The sequence below is a fragment of the Bactrocera tryoni genome, chromosome 3 (assembly GCF_016617805.1).
Source record: "Bactrocera tryoni isolate S06 chromosome 3, CSIRO_BtryS06_freeze2, whole genome shotgun sequence".
Classification (NCBI taxonomy): Eukaryota; Metazoa; Arthropoda; class Insecta; order Diptera; family Tephritidae; genus Bactrocera; species Bactrocera tryoni.
In genome coordinates, this window is record NC_052501.1 from 86741667 (window position 1) to 86764908 (window position 23242).

The 23242-nt window shown below is 34.0% G+C and overlaps 4 protein-coding genes across 11 annotated transcripts; 3 read left to right on the forward strand and 1 right to left on the reverse strand.

Annotated features, from left to right (window-relative positions):
• Positions 1–80: 80 nt before the first annotated feature.
• On the reverse strand, positions 81–14324 carry LOC120772807 (heat shock factor protein). 6 transcript variants are annotated; one of them, XM_040101597.1, is made up of 13 exons: positions 14310–14324; positions 13870–13976; positions 4879–5103; positions 4159–4267; positions 3757–4088; positions 3490–3692; positions 2586–3405; positions 2190–2518; positions 2008–2113; positions 1368–1445; positions 989–1061; positions 845–922; positions 81–787 (listed from the first exon to the last, which is right to left on the reverse strand). In XM_040101597.1, exons 3-13 carry the CDS (start codon positions 4981–4983, stop codon positions 597–599), a joined length of 2424 nt encoding a protein of 807 aa, XP_039957531.1. In that variant the 5' UTR covers positions 4984–5103; positions 13870–13976; positions 14310–14324; the 3' UTR covers positions 81–596. The 6 variants fall into 6 exon arrangements, with proteins under 6 accessions (XP_039957531.1, XP_039957528.1, XP_039957527.1 ...); XM_040101594.1 differs by lacking the exons at positions 13870–13976; positions 14310–14324 and adding exons at positions 5266–5458; positions 5803–5977; XM_040101593.1 differs by lacking the exons at positions 13870–13976; positions 14310–14324 and adding exons at positions 5266–5534; positions 5803–5977.
• LOC120772806 lies at positions 6500–12755 on the forward strand. Its single transcript, XM_040101590.1, has 5 exons — positions 6500–6979; positions 7093–9494; positions 9551–9610; positions 9674–10706; positions 10763–12755. The coding sequence occupies exons 2-5, from the start codon at positions 7165–7167 to the stop codon at positions 11450–11452; spliced, it is 4113 nt and encodes a 1370-aa protein (XP_039957524.1). The 5' UTR covers positions 6500–6979; positions 7093–7164; the 3' UTR covers positions 11453–12755.
• On the forward strand, positions 12855–14875 carry LOC120772809 (meiosis-specific nuclear structural protein 1-like). The gene is made up of 6 exons (XM_040101600.1): positions 12855–13027; positions 13105–13295; positions 13363–13633; positions 13712–13847; positions 13916–14065; positions 14224–14875. The coding sequence occupies exons 1-6, from the start codon at positions 13000–13002 to the stop codon at positions 14549–14551; spliced, it is 1104 nt and encodes a 367-aa protein (XP_039957534.1). The 5' UTR covers positions 12855–12999; the 3' UTR covers positions 14552–14875.
• A 526-nt stretch (positions 14876–15401) lies between these two features.
• On the forward strand, positions 15402–23199 carry LOC120772808 (polyadenylate-binding protein). Of its 3 annotated transcripts, none has more exons than XR_005705097.1 (6): positions 15402–15569; positions 15970–16265; positions 17736–18208; positions 19884–20913; positions 20998–21393; positions 21566–23199. XR_005705097.1 is itself a non-coding variant. In XM_040101599.1 (6 exons), exons 2-5 carry the CDS (start codon positions 16073–16075, stop codon positions 21249–21251), a joined length of 1950 nt encoding a protein of 649 aa, XP_039957533.1. In that variant the 5' UTR covers positions 15402–15569; positions 15970–16072; the 3' UTR covers positions 21252–21293; positions 21566–23199. The 3 variants fall into 3 exon arrangements, 2 of the variants coding, with proteins under 2 accessions (XP_039957533.1, XP_039957532.1); XM_040101599.1 differs by having other exon boundaries at positions 20998–21293; XM_040101598.1 differs by having other exon boundaries at positions 20998–23197.
• The last annotated feature ends 43 nt before the right edge of the window (positions 23200–23242 follow it).

A 23242-nucleotide genomic window follows, 5' to 3' on the forward strand; every position in this document is an offset into this window, starting at 1 on the left:
TCGTGTCAATTCCATGAAAGTCAAAGAAAAATTTGCTTTGCAAATATGGTCTGGGACGCGCTTATCAGGTAAATAACCAGTAATGAAATGACTGTAATGTTTTATTGTTGCTATCTGGGAGGAAGTTGTAATCACATTTATTTGACACAGCTATCTTAGCAAGGATTATAGACACAATATTACACCTTTCCCTTCAGGTTTTTAAAAATTTAACCTTCAGGTTATTATTTTTACATCTTAGATTACTTTCAAAACTAATGCTCTCACATTTTGGTACCGAGTTTAAATTTTTTACAAGAGTATAACAATAATAATGAATATAAAATTCAGTTATGTACACAAAAATCCAATTAATTTTATAACTGCGTTTAGCACAGATAATTGCTTCGGTGTTATGCTAACAAGAGTTAGAATTTAAGGAATACATATATGTAGATTCAAATGATTTTTGTTCTTTTTTATACCCATTGCAAAGCCGAGGGGATTTTCTGTGATGCCATATTAATATTTTATATTTTAACAATATTTGAATAACGATAATTTTCAATTCTGGTTTTCTTTTAATATACAAAGTTATTAACAGTGCGAAGACTGTCTTAGTTTGGATGTTTAGTTTTACTATCAGAAAGAGTTGCAGATTCTATTTTACGCGGTGTGTTAGTTGGTTCAAGTGCATTAGCAAAATAATCATTGTATGGTGTGTTCAGTCCACTTGGCGGCTCTCTTTGCTGTTGCTCCAACTGAGGCAATTGCCTTGAACTACTTGGTCTATTCGCTTGATCAACAGCTGAAATAAAGATTTATATTTATTTATTATTAAAAATAAGTAATATTAAAAACATACATTCCAGTTCATTTTTGTCATTGATATCTATGATGTCTGAAAGATCATACATTGGCTGGTACGATATAAGCTCCGAACCTGTTGATTGTAAATGGCATTAATAAATATATTAAGATTATTAAACATCATTTTTGATTCACACACCTTTTTTCTCATTGTTGGGTTCATTAACCAAATTTAAACCGAATGGTCCTAAAATATCGGAATCATTGAATAGCTATAATAAATAAAAGAGAACATCAGTAAAATATATTTAAAATTAATTTTTAATATATGTGGACAATAAGAATATGGGTTAAACAATAAATTGTGAATTGTGCAAAGCCATAATAATATCAAATGAGCCGTTTTATTTTTAAAGCCTATATATTACCACACATTCTTAACTTTTTAAACGTAATTTTAAAGTTTCATTGGGAATTTTATACGTATTGTACTGGTTTAACAGTTTCATTAATCACACTTTTCAGCCATAATTTAGCTCAGACTCAGATTTAAATGAAAACGTCAATAATTGGCTGACCTTCGTGAGAAACTCCCCATCCAGTTGTGATGACAGGGAAAATCGATTGGTTGTATTCGTGTTTGTAGCATCTCCGTTCTAGATTTTGGCACATTTGTAGAATTTCATCAGAAAAAACGTTTTATGTATCATGCATTTTTTGAAGACATAATGCAGTTTCATTCAAAAATGTTTTGTTTGTGTACATTTTTTTTAGAATTCATATCAAAAAGAGAGAAAAATAATAATTGTAAGTCGTAAAATATTATTTATACTTAATTCATAACTTTTAAGGAACGAGTATTTTTGAAATAGTTTCCAAAAATCTAAAAGTATTAGACAAAGTTGCGTTCACAATGAAGCAAACTTGAAAAATATTTTTGTAAACATGTGTACAATATTCATATAAGTGTGTTTTGGTTTATTTCCTTCATTCAGTATATTTAGGCACTGGTGTGGAAGAAAACTAGAACATTCTTTATATTAACTTCATATCCATTTGGAATAAAAATAAACTAGCGTCGAGTTACTATTTGTACTAAGGCAATTTTTATACACTATAGTTACCACAAGACACTTAAACTGAGGTGCAACGAAAAAAAGTGAATTGCAAGTGGTACACATAAGAGAGGAACTAACATTTCAATAAAGAAATACTTACGCCCAACAGAGTATTTGCATCTAACGAATAGCCATCACTGCGTAGCAAATCCTTAAGCGACTCCAATTCATCCTGCACATTATCCAAATGGTCGTTCACTTCATCACTAAATGTAAATAAATGTAAAAGAAATTAGCTTTCAGAATTCTTTATTGTAACTAAGATCTCTCTCAGTTACTAACCGCATAATTCCCTCATTTCCAGTACCACCGCTTTTATATTTAGCTAAAGACATATTATTTCCATTATTGATGGTCTTTCCCTGTTGTGAGGTTACAGGAGAATTGATGTTGCTCTGCCTGTCATCGTTGCTAAATTGGTTGGCAGCAGCTGCGGCAGATGTTGAGGCCCTATTGGAAGCTGCTGCTACGTTGCCGCTATTATTACTACGCGCGACAAATGAAGAAAACTTGCCACTGTTAGCCGTTGTTCGACCATATTGTATTTGTTGCTGTTGTTTCTGTTGTTGCTGATTATAACTATTTGGCTCAGCGGATATTAATGGAGATTCCTAAGATTTTAAATTAACTAACGTGAGAAGAAAATTTAATTTATGCACATATTTAATAGAATCTCACCTCAAATATATCAGCAGGCATTTCGGATGTAATAAACTCATTTGAATTATAAAAATTTGTCGATTGGCCTAGTAGGGGACTCTTGTTAGCTGTGCTGACTGGTGATATGGCACCAGTTACTATATTGCCAGCATTTAGTAAACTAGAACCACTTCGGTTTGCTGCAAGATTTTCTTTAAGATTTCCGGAAACGCTTGCATGTGTGTTATGGTCGTCTGGAAAATCATTTAAGAACGACATTGGGTCGATTTGTGGCTCTTTCTCGCTTTTGATTAATAGTGGTGACTGCCGTTTTAATTCAACGTTTCTTATCTTCGACATTGAAGCGGTGATATCTGTGGAATCATCATCATCATCAATTTGTATACGGCGTCGCTTATTTCTTTGTTTCAGCTGCTGTGAGCGTGCCATTTGTTCACGAACCATTGGTGTAGTCAACACGTTCTCCTCGCTGTAACTTGGCGATGCACCAGGCATGACGTCGTTATTATGCGCGTCTATTGCATCGGGTACCTCGGTAACGTGATAGAAAATCTGCGATCCATCTGGATTTACTGACTGTATAATTGATGAGTCCGATTCCATACCGATTTTCTGAGATGTCATGTTGTTTATTGCATTTACACTACTCCTACCACCACTGCTACAAGTCGGACCAGTCACAGCAGTGTTAACTGCGTCATCCGTGCTCTGATTCGAAAAGTCGTAGTGTTGGGATCCTTGGCTAACACTAGAATGGGGTCGCTCAATGTTTAGCGGTGATCTATTTCCTTCTGTATCATTATTTGGAATCATTTTACTATATGGACTTGATGCATCCCTGGCATAGTGTTAAGGTAATCAAGGAAACATGTCTCGTATTAGAAAATTTATATTTTATATAATATGTTAACAGTAAACTTACATTAGATCAATGTCAGGATCAGCGACTTCGTCAAGCAACTCTTCACCGAGCTCATGAATAACTGGTCCACATTCAGATTCGGATTCACTCTTGTTGCGAAGTTTTGCATTGTCCGGTGTATCATGTATCATCAACTGCATATGTCGTTTTACACTTGTCATGTTGCGCGATGGTTGAACAATTGTGATTAAAAATTGTATGAGCTTGAAAGCAAAGGAAAACTGATGTACGGAAAAAATCAATCAATACAAGTGAAATATAACTTACTTTATTGACAATTTGCTGTTGCTTGGCATGTTTTTGCCGCAGAGAAGCTATTTCTCTCCATAAAGCCTCATTTTCCTGCTTCATAACTGAAAAACGTGAATCAAGCGAATCCTGTCTACCACGCATTGCTTTAACATCTTGCAGCACTTTCGTGACAGCTTCGGGCTTCAAACCTGATTTGTCATCTAGACTTTTTGTATTGGCGATTTTTCGCTTAATATGCTCAAGCAAATATGGACAATTTCGCTTGAAGCATGGATGAGAGAATTCCATTTCATCCCGATCGAATTTTAGGCCGCCATTGTCAATTGATGTTATCTTGTGGAAGCCATCTGGAATTTTAATAATAATAATATAACATTAAATTCATTTAACTTTAGTCTATGTTTTCATTCAACTTACACATATTTAATTGCCGAATAAAACTGGCCATGTTGTTGTGCTTGTAATTCAGAGGGAGCAATTCACGAGCAAACTGAGCTTGATTTTGAATTATAAAACTTCGACCATCCTGAAAAAAATATTAAATATTATATGTACATATGTAGCTTTCCTATCGATGTACAACTTATGTTTTGCAATTATAATCAGTTTAAAGAATATACACACATATGAATGTGGTAAAAGTGACCACAATTTAGATATTCATATAAGGAATAATAACGCTATGTTGTCGCTATGGACTTAAGCCACCATTCTAAAAAATATTTTTGTCATTAATAATATACGAAATTATTATACATATATTTATATACAAAAAATACGTAAGTATTAATATTAATTTGATTTTCTCCACTGAAAATGCTTACAAATTGAAACAATACACTTTTAATACATTGGAACTAACAAATAAATTATAAATTGTACAGATTTTTTTTCTACGCTCTTAACAAAAACAAGTGCATTACTCTCTGTATGTATTTATATGGGTGGTTGATATTGAATAAAAATCCACTGTTAGGCTTTTACTTGAAAATAATTGACGATACATATCAAATAAACTAAAAATCACTGGCATTGTTGCCAAATTTCTTTAAGCAAGAAAAAACTAATTTTAAATGAGTGCACATGTTCCATATGCATAAATGTTACATATATTTTTAATGTATTTAAACAACTTACCTTATTCCAGCAGATGAGATGATTGGTATCCGGATCATCCACCAGTCGCCATAACTTAGCCAAGAAAGCCGGCACACCGGCGCCTGTTTCACTAAAAGTGTGCATTTGTTCTTTTTCTAGAAATTCTTGTTTAAGTTGATCGGCTTCTAAATGTCCAATTCTCGCTTTTAGTTTAGTAGCACTTAATTTGTTTTTAGATGACTTCGTTGCAGTAGTACTCTCTTCCTAAAAATGTTAATTATGTATTTTGATTTCCAAGAAAAGTATATTTCTAATCAAATAAGTCTTTGTATAGCTCAATTATGCTTAATTAAGAAAACATAAACTATTTTAGATTTATAATTAAAACAAAATTGTTTTCAGCAAAGTGAATGAATTACACCACACCTGTGTGTCGTCATAAAATATTTTTTCTATTCCCAGTTGTTTTGTTTTCCCATCAATTTTACTACGTGTGTTTGCCATATAGATGGTTTCTTCACTTTCGTTTTGCTTTGTACTTATTGATTAAAAACTGAAAATCATTTCCATTTGTTACAAGTTTTTATTACACTGCTTCCGAGCTTTCATTTAAATGTCTCTGTGTGATTTTTAACAACTGTATTTTATTGTTGTTTTTCTTTCACTTAATCTTTTTAATCACTAGTACTTAATTACTTTAAATTATAACTTTGTTAATTAACTTCTCAAAGCTCATTTTCCTCAAAATCAAAAACACAAAAGACCAAAAGTGGAGATGAAACTAATCGTATAAAAAACAAATGAATGGATGGACAAACTATTGCACGGAAATAAAAGCAAAGGCGAGTGTCAAAACGTAAATGGTAACGAAATTTAAGAAGTAGCACAATATTCGAAACAGAACGACCATCACGAATATCGTATTCGAAGCAAAACAGGCAAGGGAAAATTTCCAACTTTTACCAATAATTTAAAAGCAAATCCAGTAAATATATGCTTCAAATACAAATCTGGCGTATGTAAATTCAATCGTACGACACTTTTTACAACTTTTCCACTATTATTGAAAGTTAATTTATATTTTTTCAAAATGTATATAGCGTATTAAAAAATGTCTGACTTCACTGCGTTCACTTTTTCATTTGATTGAAATTCACAACAACAATAAATGTAAAGGAGTGTGATAGAAAGGTACATGTTGTCTACTTACGAGATTGTACTCTTCTTATAAGGGTTATCGCAATGTTGATTTCAACAAATTATTTATTTTATTTGAAAAGTTGGAATTATCTAAAAACGCTATATAATAATCATAAAAATATTAACTCAAACTTTATAAATGTGCTTGAACAAATACTTTGTATCTCAACCATAAATGACATAGAAAAAATTTAAACAATTTGCAGCTGTCAAGCTTTCATAGTAATTATAAACAAAGACTTTCGTTTATGGCGTCAAAAAGATTAAAGGAATTAAGCGTGGCCCAAGAAGTGGCTGAACGAAACGATAAAGCGGACTAATTCCAGAGAAGTGTATATAATATAATTAATTATATCTGGTCATTTATGCAACCCTGTGACTACAGTAGTTGTCAATAACCAATTCTAGCCTGGAAAGTGAAGAAGCGCACGAATTGGGAATGTAAAGAGAAATGGAAAAAATCAGTTCGTGTGTTGGGAAAATGGCTGACGGTGTTAAAACAAATTCCGAGTGGAAAATTTATATTTCATCGTTTGAATATTATTAAATATGATTGAAAATCAAATAAACTAAACTATAATTTCAATATATTTAAGATTTTATAAAATACTCCACATTAGTTGAGTTAAGAGGGACTCGGAAGTAGAAAATTTCCAAGAGTACAAAAAATGCTTTACGAATCTTAACTTGTGTAAAGATTGCTCACATTCTTTAATGTGCTTTGTATGAAAAATGATTATATTGCATTGATTGAAATAACAATATTGGTGATAAGTAAAATTAATGAAATTAATATAAAAATTTGAACATTGGTTTACAAGAATTGCTGAAATATATGTGTATAATCGTTTACACTGTCTGTTCCAGTAATGGAAAATGAAAAGTGCACATTAATTTGTCCTCTTCACACCTAATGTCAGACACTTGCCGGTAAAATAAGGTAGTATTGCCAGCTGTTATAAAAAATATTGAACAAAAAATCATCCTGGTAGAATTTTTGTATTCGGCCACTAATAAACAAATGTATGTATAACAATTTCTTCACAATTGCAGACAAATCGAATATACTTATTAACATCGAAATTACTATTAGTCCATCTGTAGTCTTGGCAGAATTTTCTAACCATGAATAGTGCATCTTATGACCTAAACGTTCATCAGGATCCTCATAATGTTCAGCATCGAGCACCGAATGAACATTTATCAGCCCTTGGTAACTTTTTCCTTCCTCCTGCTTCAACTTTACCCATATCTGAGCATCAGCAATCAATACAATTACAACTTCCAAATGTTAGCACATGTTCAGAAAAGGGACCCGAAATTACCACAAATTCTATACCGATTACAACTACCGGAGCAACTGAATTATTCGGTCCACGTCAAATACCATTGACCACTACCTTGGGCAAAACTTTTTTTAATACGACTGTCCCTGGAATTCAACCATCATCACAGAGATTCTATGGCGGGGTAGCAACAACGTCTTTAACTTCTACATCATCAAATTCCGTGCAACAAGCGAACCGGTCACAGCATCAACATGGCAATACTATTTTAATAACAAATAATTTTTCTGCAAGTCAATATGGAGCTTCAGCGCAGATGCAACCACGAACAACTTCAGGAGTTATTAACAGCAGGTCGTCAGATGTTAATACACTCACGGGCTGTTACCACAACGGGAACGCGAATAATATTCGTATAATTACAACACTGCCAAACACGTTGCAACAACAACACCAACAACATATATATAACATGGCTAAAGATGAAGCAGCTGTTGGGCACGACGATATAATACAACTCCCACAGTTCTATCACACACCACATCAGCAATCTGCTTATGCTCAGCAGTTGTCGACAGCATTACCAACTCATTTCACACAACAACATTTTTCTGCTCCAACTTCATCGGCGACTGCTTTGCATATCACGCAAGATGACGCTCAACACCAATTCTTTATGTCTATGTCAAATAACACAAACGATAGCGTAGCTACAGCAAATAATCTTTCATCTGCTTCAAAGCTGATGTCAACTCTTACAGAAGAATCTTCACCGGTTGCTGATGGAGTTAACAGCTCACCCACATTGGTGTCTTCCCCCGCCACAACGACAAGTTCCAACTCAACTCTTGTGTTGGATCGTATTAATATTTGTATTAATAATCATTATAGCGATAATTCCGGGATGAATACTGGTATTGAATCTACCGCAACAGTGGCAACTTCTGCAATAACATCACCCGATAATACATATTCTCTAGCTACTCACACCCCACAACAGCCATCCCCAATTATACCAGCAATTCATCACAAAGTAGTGCTGGACCCGGTCAGTAATGGTGGAGCGATACATAGCGATTCTTACGCTAGCAACGATTCTACATTAGTGATTGATGAACCGGACTCTACAACAACAACTCCACATACTCCACCCACCTCCCCCGAAAATAGTACTTCACCACCTTTGTCATTAAATTTGGCGCCTGCGAGAAGTGCATTAGCTTCACAATCAACATCTCAAATAATAATCGGAAATGCATCAATTGAAACTAAAAGAAATAGTGTAACATCACAAACAACGGTTTGTACACCTTCAAAGAGGAGATTAATGAACAAAACCATATCTAGTGCTGCGGGAGAACCCTTTGCAACAATTACGCACAGTATTGACCTACTGGATGATGAAGAATGCGAATACGTCATTAGCGATGAGGAGAATGCAACTGATTCTGAAAGAGTGACTAAAACGAATGAAATATCTGAAAATAGCATTGTCGAAATAGAAGATGATAAAATAAAATTTTCAACTCCGGAGGCAATTCGTATGAAAAACACAACTAAATGCGATGACGTTTCTTCTCCAAATCTTATATTACAGCAACATAACATTGCAGTATTACACGACTCAAGTGAAGATGTCGATTTGAAACACACAAAATCGGTGTCACCACAATCGCCCGCACCGGTAAAAATAACGCAAGTTGCTGCTAATGAAACAGCCTCATCAGTAACTCTACTTACACCACCAACACCCACTACTTCGTCTCCTAATTCTCTTGATAGCTTAATAGATGACAAGAAAATTGCAAATTCATCCGTTTCTTTATCAAAGGCCACTTTTATGATGGGCGAGGATGTGTTTATCCGAAAGGATGATGGCCGTCAATATCTGGGAACGGTTATCGGCAGCAGCGCTGATTCTGAGATGAGTAAGATACAAACAATTCAGTACTTGATACGTTTTGACGATAACTCCGAGCTATGGTGCGGCATTGAAGAGATGAGGCGGCTGGAAAATAGTGGTGGGAATGGTAATGCTCAAATGTGTGTAGCGTGCAAGCGTGTCCAAGAGCAAGATGTTATAGAAACATGTGAGGATTGTCGGCGTGGATATCATCGTAGTTGTACCAGAGAAACCACACCGGGCAGCGGGGTTTGGTTTTGCCTTCGGTAAGCTCAAAATCAACTTAGTATTTTCACAAATTTATACAATATTTAAAATTTAGTTGCAGTAAGCCTATGAAGGATCGAGCAAAACTAGTGGACAAGCATTTTCAAAACAACAAGTATGTATAAATAAGGTACTAACACAAGGAAAAAAATACTATATATATTATTATTTCTTATAGATACAAGAGTAGTGACGAAATTTCCAAAATTTCTTCATCTTCACAGCGGAATGCTCCTCCAGATATATATGAATTTCGTGTTGAAGAAAACGAAATATTTACTTCAGATGATGAAATCCCCATTAAACATATAATGGAAAAGAGTCGTAAAATAAAGGATTCAACACAAAATGTAAACACAAGTTGTTTGAGGCAAAAATCAGTCAAAAAGCATAATAATAACGATACTATATTGTGTGAGGAGATATCGGTTTTGGACGATGAAAATGCTAATGATGCTAATAGTACAATACAGTCTAGCCATTCAATAAGAAAAGATAAAATTAAAGAAAAAGATGTATCTCCATTAAAGACACCCCAGTGTTTAACTGGAAGTATTAAACAGATTACAGATGAGAGTGAATTTGATTGTAAAATCGTTGATAGGGCACTTATGTCTAATACAGTCAACCCCAATTCTGCATCATTAGTATATAACAATGTGTCGCCAATGATTACAGAGCGGAACAGTCGTAAGCGCAAAGCATTTAAATTATCAAATTCCTACAAGGAGGTTGCTGCTGAGGCAGCCGCTAAGCGCTATGACAGCAGTCGCATCTGTGATTCGTCTTCGGATGAGAATTCGTCCAGTAGTCGAGGTACATCACTTGATGTTATCATACCACCGCCGAAAAACTTTTTAGGTCTTAATAACCCATTTCGCTTAATTACACCTAAAAAGAATATACCCGCATCCCAAACGACAGGAACTTCATCGGGGTGTGTTCAAAACTTATTAAATTTTAATCGAAGCGGCACAATGATTAAAAGCAGTATTTTTAATACAACAGCTTTGGACTTCAGCTCTAAGCTGGCAGCGCTTAAAAACGCAGGTATATTTTCAAATCTAAGTACAAGTAATTTAGCCAAGGCTGCCGGACAGCCCCGTACAGTACGCACAATCAAGCGAAGACTGAGTGCCAAAGACATAACAATTGGTCCGAATCAGGAGGTGCGGAGGAGACGAACTCGTCGCCTATCATCAAATGTGGAGGTGAAATGGTCTAATATATTTGTAAAATACTTATTTATTTTATACTACACTTTCAGGTTATTAGTACGACAACAATCAATCCATTTCCTAGGAACTTTTTCCCTATACATGCCAAAGACTTGCTTACTACACAAACCCAACTCACAACAACAAATACGTCTAAAGTATTGTCCACATTTAACAAGCAACAAAGTCAACGTCAAACAACAACAGCTACAACTGCATCATTTTCATCAATATCATCATCATCGTCATCGTCTTCGTCGCCGCCAGGATCAACGAGTTCGGGGGTGGATGCACAAGTAGAAATAATACAACAAGCTAAACCGTCGCATGGTCGACGTTTGAGGCAACGTCCCCAAAAGGTTTCACCCGCTAATAGTCGTCGTAGCTCAATTTCTAGTGCAAGCACTGTATCATCGACTAACTCATCCAGCAATATAACGCTGGCAACATTACAACAGCAACAACAGGCTTTACATAAAAATAACAACAAAAGTTCGAATGCGAATAGTATGCAAGATCTTAAACAGTCCGTTAAGGAGTACTTTGGTGGCGCAGTGAATCGCATTGAATCTGGTGAACAATTTTGCATTCGTGCCAAGCGACAATTGGCCGATGGTCAGCGGCAATATCTAATTGAATGGGGCGATGTGGCAACAGCTTCGTCGCAAGGACAATTAACCCAAAAAATTTCGCCGACAACAACAAAATTCACAACAGCAACGGTAGAATGTGAACACTAAAAGAAGCTTCTTTTCCCGAACAAGATTTATATTTTATGCAAGTTTACTGTGTATAAATAAGACTTAATCGTGGACAATTGTTCAAAAATCGCTTTCGGACACATTAAGTCATATACCAAAATTCGTGGAATATATTGGATATTTATATACAGTCATATGATTTTTACGATATTTGCTCATTTAAATGTTGCCTTAAATTATTGTGTTTGCATATATTTGACATGTTAATTGTGAACAATGCGAATTGTAAGTAGAGCACTAAAATATTTTTAAGTTCTTACTTTAATTTATATATTGGTACAGACTGTTTATAGTAAATTTAAGTCCCAATCGCATTAATTGGCTGTTATTTATTTTTTCCATTCTTAAAAAAATATATAAATACATGAACGAATAATATTTAAACAAAACAAGAAATGGTTTGCTTGAAATTATCAGCAATGTTCGGTATTTTACTTTCACATACAAAGGAAGTAATTCGATTTGTGTATTCGTGTATTTCTAATGATATCACTTCAACCTACTACCAAACCATTAAACCAGTCTAATATTATATGAAACAATGCTATAAAGATGTTGAATTGAATGATTATATTTCGTTTTATACTTTTCGTTTCAGTTATAATATACATAGTTTCCGCAAATTTGAAATATAAATATAAGTATGTATATTTCACGTATTTTTCAATTATAATTTTCTTCACTGCCAGTTTTAGTTATGTATATTTAATGATTAAGTAACATATACATATAAGTATTAATTTCGAGGAGTGTACTGAATGAAAAGTTTAACATTATACAGGTTTGAAAGTGCAATGGCGCAAGTAGTAATATACACATACAAATTTTTATACATACATGAAACATACTTATATGCGCACTATGACAAGAGCGAACAGCCAAACTGAAATTTGCGTGGTTAGGCGAAGTTTCTTTGGATCAAAATTCTCTTTAAGCTTAAGCCCACTGCTGAGAAGTTTTGTAGCCAAAATCGGTATAGTAAATTAAGTAAAATTAAAGTTTTGCGTCTATTATTAAATATCTTTATATATGGTATATGTTAATTAGAGTTTTTTTATTGAGGAGGATTCCAATAGCGAAATTGTAGTCTGGATGTTATATGTGGATAACACATTTCCATTATTTTAGAAGCAACCCATAAATTTATGGAACTATTGACAATTTTTTGAGTATTATAAATACAAATTAATTGAATTATGTTTAGTAAGTAATATGTTTAATTGGGATGTCTATGTATTAAAAAAGTAAAAGGAAAAATAAATGTTTGTTTCAAAATATTTTATCCACAAATCGTTTAAAGAAAAAACACCGAATAACAGCTTCAGTTTATATTAAAGAATATAGAATGATTTACTTATAACGTACGAGCCAACATACATATAGTACATATGTACATAGAAAATAAATTTCTATAGCAACCCTTTCTTTATTTTGCATTCAGTTTTCTCGTTAACTGCTTTCAATTTACAATTTTAATATATTTTTTAAATACATAATTTTAAATCTATGAAGATAAAATAATTGCCATGAGTAACAAAAACGAATATGAAAATGGTAAGTAGGCCAGAATAAGATTAATAATTGCAAAAGGAAGTTATATTTGATGTGTATTTGTTTATTCCCTTTGGCAGCTGAGATGTCTGCCGAGCGAGCTGCTCAGGTTGCCAGTGTCATGCGTATTGTAAATGAGTCCATTGAGAAATTAAAGATATCGTTGCTGATTCCTCGTGTGTTAGAGAACCCATTGACGGTGAGAAGACATTTGAAAGGAACAAAATATGAAAAGTGCTGGCATACCATACAATCGTTCTTAATTATAAAGGTATGTAAGTTTTGAATGCGTACATCTTTCAGGCTATAATTTAGCAGTTCTTTCCACCCAACTATAGAAAACGAATGAAAAAAAATTTAATCCTGAGGAAAATCTACAACTGTTACAATTAATTGACATGTTCCATGAAAACTATGAAATGTTGCATTCTTTGCCCGATTGGCTCGATGAATTAAGCGATGAGGATAAGTCTCTATTGAATGCTTTTACACTTTTGCAAAATATAGCTCAAGAGCGATTGAGTAAATCGGCGATGGCCGAGTTGGTAAAGGAAAAGAAAATTCATCAAGTTTATCATGATAACGAGCAGATGAAGAAAAATATAGCAGGTAAAATGTAGATTAAGGATTGTATAGACGATTTCTATACACATTTAAGGGTACCCTCTTGATTTTCTTAAAATATAGAATTCCAGGGAAAATTACACAATCAAAAAATTAACTTACGTTGGAAACTAGCTGCAAAGGATGGTGTTATTAAAAAATATGAGGCTGATCTAGCATTTAAAAAATGGGACAATAATGTGCGCATTAGAGAAGAACTGTAAATATATTATGTTACGAACCCATTAATCCAGTCACGTATTTAGCTTATCCATTGCTGTATTGCAGGGTGAAGTCCAGTAGACGAATTCACAATATACATATGGCCAGTGTTATAAAGCAAAAGGAACTGGAAGAAGAACTCGAGAGAACAAAGGCAGCTTATGAAAAAATGTTAAAACAAAACCTCTTACATGAAAAGGAGGTGCGTGATGAAAAGTAAGAAATAATGTCCAAACATACTTCTCAGTTTATGACTTTGTATTAAATTCAGATACCTAACTTTTTAGTAAATTAGTTAAAGTTAATTAGTTTAATTAACATTTTAACATCATAATTATAAATACTTCTAATAGTAAGTATTTGAATATTTTTAGAAATAAACTACTCTTACAATTGCAAGCTTTGTTGAAAAAATTTGATCAAAACATTGGTGAAAAAATTAAAGAGAACGTTTACCTACAAGAAGAATACGACGAGCAGAAAAAACAGTTTGATGAATTTCTTGTCGAATACCAACGAGAAGAGGCTGAATATGAAGCCATTGTTAAAACAAAAGAGGAGGAAGATCGTCGGAAGCACGAGGAACGAGTAATGCTATTCATGATGACCCGTGCAGCAAAAATTATCCAACGGGCTTTTCGGAGATATCGTCGTAGCAAGAAGAAAGTTGAAAAAAAGAAGGGCAAAAAGAAGCGCAATTAAATGTTTTATATGTTTATGTGCACATACACTCCTCATGGATACACTTTAAATCTACGGTAGATGATTGAATCTAGGCACTCAATGAATTTTTAATACATCGAGAAACATTTGAGGAAAAATTATTTTGGAAAAATTGTAGTTTTCGTTCTGCATGTTTGTAAAAAACAAATAAAATAATTCTCGCAATCAACCAAAAAAAAGAAAATATTTTGTTTGATTCTAATCTCAAAAATGTCTCGTTTTTCCTTTCGCATTTTGATTGTGCAAAAAAAAGATTAAATGTCCGATAGTTAGCCAAATATTTTTTTAATTCCGAAATCCGATTTTATGTGCATTTCAAATTTGTGAACATTTTTTTTTACTATTTCAATTGATACATACAAACATAATCGCCAACGTCAACTATAAAAGTGTGCCCGATACTACTGTGGAAATCCTTACATAAGGTGTCCGTCGCTATAAAAATCTTCATTGCTATCCTGTGAATATTTGGTTAAAAGCGGTGATTTGTAAAAGGATTAATTTATTTTTCGATCAAAGGTAATTGTATTCCCTTTATAAATAGCGTTTAGGAACAATCACAAAAACATGTGCCTTAGAAATGCATAAAATTTTACAATAATACATACATACATATATTGATAACGAAATGTATATGGATTGGTATTATGACACTAAACAATCCTTGAACTATAAGGAGATTAGAAGTAGAGTGTAAGCACTTCATAATGTATTCGCATACTTGTTGCAACTCTGAGGTTCATCAATCACATTCCATGATTGAGAGGTGAATGGAATGTCGAAAATGGCGCATTCGTGTGAACCGAAAGAAAATGGAAATTGAATTGAGTCGTGTTGAGTCCGACGTGGTGAGTGGTCGTGTGGTAAATTAAGCTCGCGACTATCACATATTTTTGTGAAAAAATCATTTAAAAAACCAAAAAAAAAAAATAAAAATATATAAAAATCAACAAAAAAAATTGCAAAAAGTAGCAAAAATCGAGCAAGTGTATAAAACGTAAGTAAAATTACAAAATAATGTAATCTTTATGTATAACCGATAAAGGTGAAATTCGATTGTGGCGTGGCATGGCGAAGCAAAGCTAAAGAAAAATGGTGGTCGTTTATGCACACGAGGTTTTCAAAAAGTAGGTTCGTGGGGGGACCGGAATAACACATGTAAAATTGTTTGAAATTTAACTTTATATATTTATGGAAGGTGTTCGGATTTTATAACAATTTTTGTATTAAAATTAATTTCTTTTTCTTGTTATTCCCTATACTGAATAGCAATTGCCAGCGCCGCATTAGTACGAAACGTGTGTTTCTTGGGGTTGCCACTTTATTATTAGCATTTTAACATGAAAATTTTCCTGTACTATAATAATACTAAATAACTAATTTGTTTCTCTTTACAGTTCTTTTAAGTTTTTCTTTTGTGTAGATTTTTCTCTTCAACGTTATTGAAGAGAGCAATTGAAAGAAGCGTGCAAAGATAAATTGTATCCGACAGATAATAAAATGAATTCTGGAGGACCCAACTATCAAATGGCATCACTTTATGTTGGCGATTTACATCAGGATATCAACGAGGCTGGTTTATTTGAAAAATTTTCAACCGCTGGTCCGGTATTATCCATTCGAGTTTGCCGTGATGTAATTACACGTCGTTCACTGGGCTATGCCTATGTAAATTTCCAGCAACCAGCTGACGGTAAGATTTCAAAATATTTATGGTAGCGAAATATGAAGAGAAATTCCAAGACATTTTTCTTTAGTTTTTTTTTTTTTTTGGAATATATAAGATGTTTATATTGCGAATATTCGATTTGATATGTAGTGGAAATGTAGTTTTTAAATTAGTGTGGTTATAGATTATGTGATCTGGCATTACTGTAGTTTTCACCACATGTGTCGGCCATTTTTAATTCCAGTATATGTATTTGTACCTGATTTACAGGCTATCATGGGGAAACAAAAGCAATTTTCTTTGTTTCCGTTTTACTTATGTTTTCATCATTAACTCTGGACCGTAGGTTATTTGAGTTATGACTCAGATATTTTTAGAAGTCAATATTTATTAATTACAAATTCAGTTGTTACGTATATTTATGTATATACCATATGTTTTTATATTTGAAATTCCCTGAAAAAATGTCACGTATGCAGGATTCATGAATGATTTATTTTTCAACTTTCACTACTCTGGATTAGTTTACGTTATTTTTTTTTACCTGGGGTTCATTGACTTCACATTGATATGTATTTATACTTATGTACATATATATATTTTTTATTTGAAAAACACTTTACCTAAACACGATTACATTTGTATTTAGATTGTGTATTTCGCATAGGGATATAGTTTTAATTAATATTTACGTTTTTTAAATTTTAGTGCAAATGCTACGTTGACACTTTCGCACGTGCTTTGCATGACAAGCACATCTGTGAAAAGAAATTTTACGATATGACTTAGTAATATCGTGATAAAGAGACATCGGTGCATGTTGTATGTGTTTACTGGTCACTGCCACAAACTTTTGAAAATCAGCCATTTAGTATTTATTTACATATATTGACATTTGCGAAGTATTTCGGGTGCACAATTTTTGCTTGAAGAATATTATGGAAAAAGGGAGGGAGGGAGGAAGCATATTAAACAGAATAATTTTAAAAAAGTTTGTAAAACTTTTGTAGAACAAGTATTGAAGAACAATTCAGGTATATTTTTTATTAGTATCACATGCATTTCTCGTAACGTAGTTTATGAGTTACCAAGTGCTCACGGACTATACAGAAAATGCAAGAGAAAGATCGCTTTACTTACCATGCTGTTCTAATTAAATCTTATTATACTTGGCATCATTAGTAAGCGAACAAAAGAAAACTTGCTTTAATAATATATTATTTGAATTACACAGTACAACAGCTAATCTGGGGGGTGAGAAATTCCAAGTCAGGGTGATGGTACTAGGTCAGTATAGTAAAACCCTCCAAAGGGTTTGGCGTTCGTATGTGTCATTTTTTTTTAAGACCTTTTAAATTTTTTCCTTATCTTGATGTTTTTTCGCTTAGTTGTAACATTTTGGCAAAAACGTAGTTTTTCAATTTGAGGAAAACGAAACTTTTTCTACCATTGAATTCCATTAATAACTAAAATATTTATTTTACTTTTTAACAGCGGAACGCGCGTTAGATACGATGAATTTTGATTTAATTCGTAACAAGCCTATACGCATTATGTGGTCACAGCGGGACCCATCTTTGCGTCGTTCGGGCGTGGGAAATGTCTTTATTAAAAATCTTGATAAAAGTATTGACAATAAAGCGATTTATGACACTTTTTCTGCGTTTGGCAACATATTGAGTTGTAAAGTTGCAACCGACGAAAAGGGCAATTCAAAAGGATATGGTTTCGTACATTTTGAAACCGAAGAATCAGCTAACACTTCGATAGAAAAGGTCAATGGCATGTTGTTAAATGCTAAAAAAGTCTACGTAGGTAAATTCATTCCACGCAAGGAACGCGAGAAGGAATTGGGAGAAAAAGCAAAACTGTTTACTAATGTGTACGTAAAGAATTTTGGAGAAGATTTTGATGACGAGAAGTTGAAGGAGTTATTTGAGCCTTTCGGAAAAATAACCAGCTATAAGGTAAGTTAAAACTATTTAGCATTATAAGCAAACATCAATATCTACAGCTTACTACCCATTGATTGTTTGGTAAACTTGCCAAAGGATTAAGATTTATGGCTGTAAAAGAAACAACCAGATTCTGTACTTACCATGTCGATGGATCCTTCAGATCACTTGACAAAAGTTGACGAATCACAAGTTTCCAATAAAGTGTACTATATAAATATAAAGTGGTCTAGGTCTCGAAAATTAAGAAAATTACACAGCTTACTACCCATTGATTGTTTGGTAAACTTGCCACAGGATTAAGATTTATGGCTGTAAAAGAAACAACCAGATTCTGTACTTACCATGTCGATGGATCCTCCAGATCACTTGACAAAAGTTGACGAATCACAGGTTTCCAATAAAGTGTACTATATAAATATAAATTGGTCTAGGTCTCGAAAATTAAGAAAATTACACAGCTGACTACCCATTGATTGTTTGGTAAACTTGCCAAAGGATTAAGATTTATGGCTGTAAAAGAAACAACCAGATTCTGTACTTACCATGTCGATGGATCCTCCAGATCACTTGACAAAAGTTGACGAATCACAAGCTTCCAATAAAGTGTACTATATAAATATAAATTGGTCTAGGTCTCGAAAATTAAGAAAATTACACAGCTTACTACCCATTGATTGTTTGGTAAACTTGCCAAAGGATTAAGATTTATGGCTGTAAAAGAAACAACCAGATTCTGTACTTACCATGTCGATGGATCCTCCAGATCACTTGACAAAAGTTGACGAATCACAGGTTTCCAATAAAGTGTACTATATAAATATAAATTGGTCTAGGTCTCGAAAATTAAGAAAATTACACAGCTTACTACCCATTGATTGTTTGGTAAACTTGCCACAGGATTAAGATTTATGGCTGTAAAAGAAACAACCAGATTCTGTACTTACCATGTCGATGGATCCTCCAGATCACTTGACAAAAGTTGACGAATCACAGGTTTCCAATAAAGTGTACTATATAAATATAAATTGGTCTAGGTCTCGAAAATTAAGAAAATTACACAGCTTACTACCCATTGATTGTTTGGTAAACTTGCCACAGGATTAAGATTTATGGCTGTAAAAGAAACAACCAGATTCTGTACTTACCATGTCGATGGATCCTCCAGATCACTTGACAAAAGTTGACGAATCACAGGTTTCCAATAAAGTGTACTATATAAATATAAATTGGTCTAGGTCTCGAAAATTAAGAAAATTACACAGCTTACTACCCATTGATTGTTTGGTAAACTTGCCACAGGATTAAGATTTATGGCTGTAAAAGAAACAACCAGATTCTGTGCTTACCATGTCGATGGATCCTTCAGATCACTTGACAAAAGTTGACGAATCACAGGTTTCCAATAAAGTGTACTATATAAATATAAATTGGTCTAGGTCTCGAAAATTAAGAAAATTACACAGCTTACTACCCATTGATTGTTTGGTAAACTTGCCACAGGATTAAGATTTATGGCTGTAAAAGAAACAACCAGATTCTGTGCTTACCATGTCGATGGATCCTTCAGATCACTTGACAAAAGTTGAAGACTTACAGATATACTAGAGATGGAATTAATTGTTAAATTAAATGTATAAATGTAGTAATATAACCGATATGACCATGTTGCTTATATCTTCCACAGGTAATGGTTAAAGACGATGGGAAAAGTAAAGGTTTCGGCTTCGTAGCTTATGAGACCACCGAAGCAGCTGAAGCCGCTGTTGACGCGTTAAATGGAAAAGATATGGGCGAGGGTAAAGTGTTATATGTTGCTCGTGCACAGAAGAAAGCTGAACGCCAACAAGAACTGAAGCGCAAGTTCGAAGAATTAAAGAAGAAACGGCAAGAATCGGTATTTGGCGTTAATTTGTATGTTAAAAACTTGGATGACAGTGTAGATGATGAGCGTCTACGCAAAGAATTTTCGATGTATGGTACCATTACATCTGCCAAGGTTATGACCGATGAAGAGGGACGTTCCAAAGGTTTTGGATTTGTCTGCTTCATTTCGCCCAATGAAGCAACCTGTGCCGTCACTGAAGTGAATGGACGTGTGGTCGGTTCGAAGCCATTGTATGTAGCTTTGGCTCAACGTAAAGAAGACCGTAAAGCACATTTGGCATCACAATACATGCGTCATATGTCGGGTATGCGTATGCAACAATTAGGTCAAATATTCCAACCAAACGCCGCAGGCGGCTTTTTCGTACCAACCATGGCGCCAGGGCAACGTTTCTTTGGTCCACAAGTGACCCAACCGATTCGTAATACACCAAGATGGGCACCACAGGTGCGCCCTGCCGCTGGCGTACAAGGTGTCACACAGGCTGGCGCTGCAGCCGCTGCTGGTAGCTTCACAAATGCCGCCGCCATGGCAGCAACCGGTAACGCCCAGTTCCGCCCAGCAGCAGCCGCTGCCCGTGGCCAACCGCAGACAGTTCAAGGCGCGCACGCTGCAGCCGCCGCTGCCAACACAATGCGCAATACTGGCGCACGCGCTATCACAGGTCAGCAAACAGTCGCTGCGGGTAATATTCCAATGGCTGGAGCACCAATTACTGCAGGCGGTGCTCAGCAACGCGCTGCCAACTATAAATATACCGCCAACATGCGCAATCCACCTCCACAACCGGTCCAACAACAACCGCAAGTGCAGCCAATGCACCAGAAGGGTAAGTTACATTTTTGTTTTGTTAGTCGCATCATAAAATAACTAGAATTTATTGAAATAAACACAATATTTTGTTTTCTTTTAGGTCAAGAGAAGCTAATTGCTTCTTTATTGGCTAATGCCAAGCCACAGGAACAAAAACAAATTTTGGGTGAACGCTTGTATCCTATGATCGAGCGCATGCATCCACTTATGGCTGGCAAGATTACCGGAATGTTATTAGAGATAGAGAATTCCGAATTGTTGCACATGATAGAGGATCAAGATGCTTTGAAAGCCAAAGTTGAAGAAGCTGTTGCCGTTTTGCAGGTTCATCGTGTTGCTGAGCCAACTAATTAAAATACCTTTATGGAAATCACATCATGCTAGCCGAACTAAAAAGTTTCGTAATTTTAAATATGTTATTCATACTGCTTCTAGCCTCAACGTCAGAAAACACAGAAATGGTCCTCATTATTCAATTCAGAACAAAAAACGTCAGGTAGATATGATATAAATATGTAATATTTTTTAAAAATTGAAAACTGAATAATGAGAACCACATCTAAAAAGTAATACCATTTAACATTCGCTGAAAATCTTTTGTCAACTTTCAACTTTCATGATTTTCCCCATAATAATTAAGATTCATGCCTTTTCGCTTCTGATTTCAGTTAATTACCTTTTCAATTCAACCAATCAAAACGCAAGCGTTTTTTAACATACAATCAATATAACATCCTAGCGAGTAATGCAAAGCTGCCAAGTGACGTGTACACAGTAATTTCAAAACTGTGTATTAAGATTATATGAAAATCAAGAACTAAAACTGAAAATGAAAAAATCAAAACTTGGAATAGAAGAAGAATTGAAACCAAGAATTCGGAAGGTGGCACGCCGAAAGAAACAAAAGCAAAACTGAAAACCAGCCACACTTGTGGTTTGAATTTTATAATTTCCTAAAATTGTAATAGTTTCATAATCTCTGGCGCGATGAGGTAATTTTAATATATTTTTTTTTTATAACCACCACCACCAACTACAACAACCATACTAAACTCATACAAGCATTGCAAACAATACCAAATTTTCATATTTTTCACTTGAATAAAAATTTGTTTTTGTCATTTACTTGAAGCAAATGCGTTTCAGTGTACATTTGTAATGGATTATAATTTGAAAGTTGCTCTATTTTGTAATGAATGCATTTGGTTGAATTGAAGAGAGTTTCATCTTCTATATACTTGAGAAGCGATTGGGCAGGCTTAGGTAAACAAAAGTAATTAACATGTATGTAAGAGAGAAATAATTGAAAAAATCAAACAAAAAAATTGCAAAAGCGTATGAAAAAATGAAAAATTTGGAGTGTGGTTATTCAAACAGATAAAAAATATTAATATCAACCGAAAAGAACGGCTCAGTTCTGTCATCCACTCTCTGAATGTAATAAAACAAACAAACAACATGAGAATAGAATTGCTTGTAAAAGAAAATATTGAATAGGGCGAAAAAGTAAACGTTCAATGATTTTTTGCTACTTTAAACAAATATAATAAAAATTGAAAATATATATACGTCAGACACAACCGCTGACAAGCAGAACTTAAAAATAAAAACAAAAAAAATCGCAAAATTAATATAAAAACGGTCCTAGCTGACCAGAAAAACACAATAAATATAATGAATGAAATAACTGAATTATAAATATACAACTTTTATCAAATATAAAAAACATAGTATGTGTAAGACCGTTGATAAATTTCAAAGTCGAACCGCGGGAATATTTTCAATTGCGCCCGATCAAATGTGTGGATGGGCATGCAAAATACAGGGTGGACCATAAGTCCCTTCATATTTGAATGTGTACGTGAGAGCGATGTCGAGTTAGGAAATGCAAGATTACGGTCGAAGCAAGGATTTTTCGATAATGAAAATTTAAAATAGTTTCCGAAAACCTTTGTCATGAACAACCTGAACTCGTATTACTGTACCCGAAAATCGGAACATCTTTTTAACCGCAATCCGAAATTCAAATATTGGGTAGTCGAAAAAGTATTTTCGTACTTCTAATCAAACTTCAACTTATTTTTTTTATATTGCAAAAATAAAAGCTTATTTATCTAGTTTTTCTCATTATTTAGGCATTAGGACACCTTTTGGTCCACCCTGAAGCAATGGTAAAAATTCAGTAATAAATCAATTCCAATATTGAACAATATTTTAACCGAACAATATAAAAATTTAATTATACCTATCTTGATCTGGTGAAATGAGAATTTAAATAAAATATAAACTTTTGGCATAAGTACATGTGTTTATGAGGAATTCCCGGGTTGAACAGTGGGTTAAAA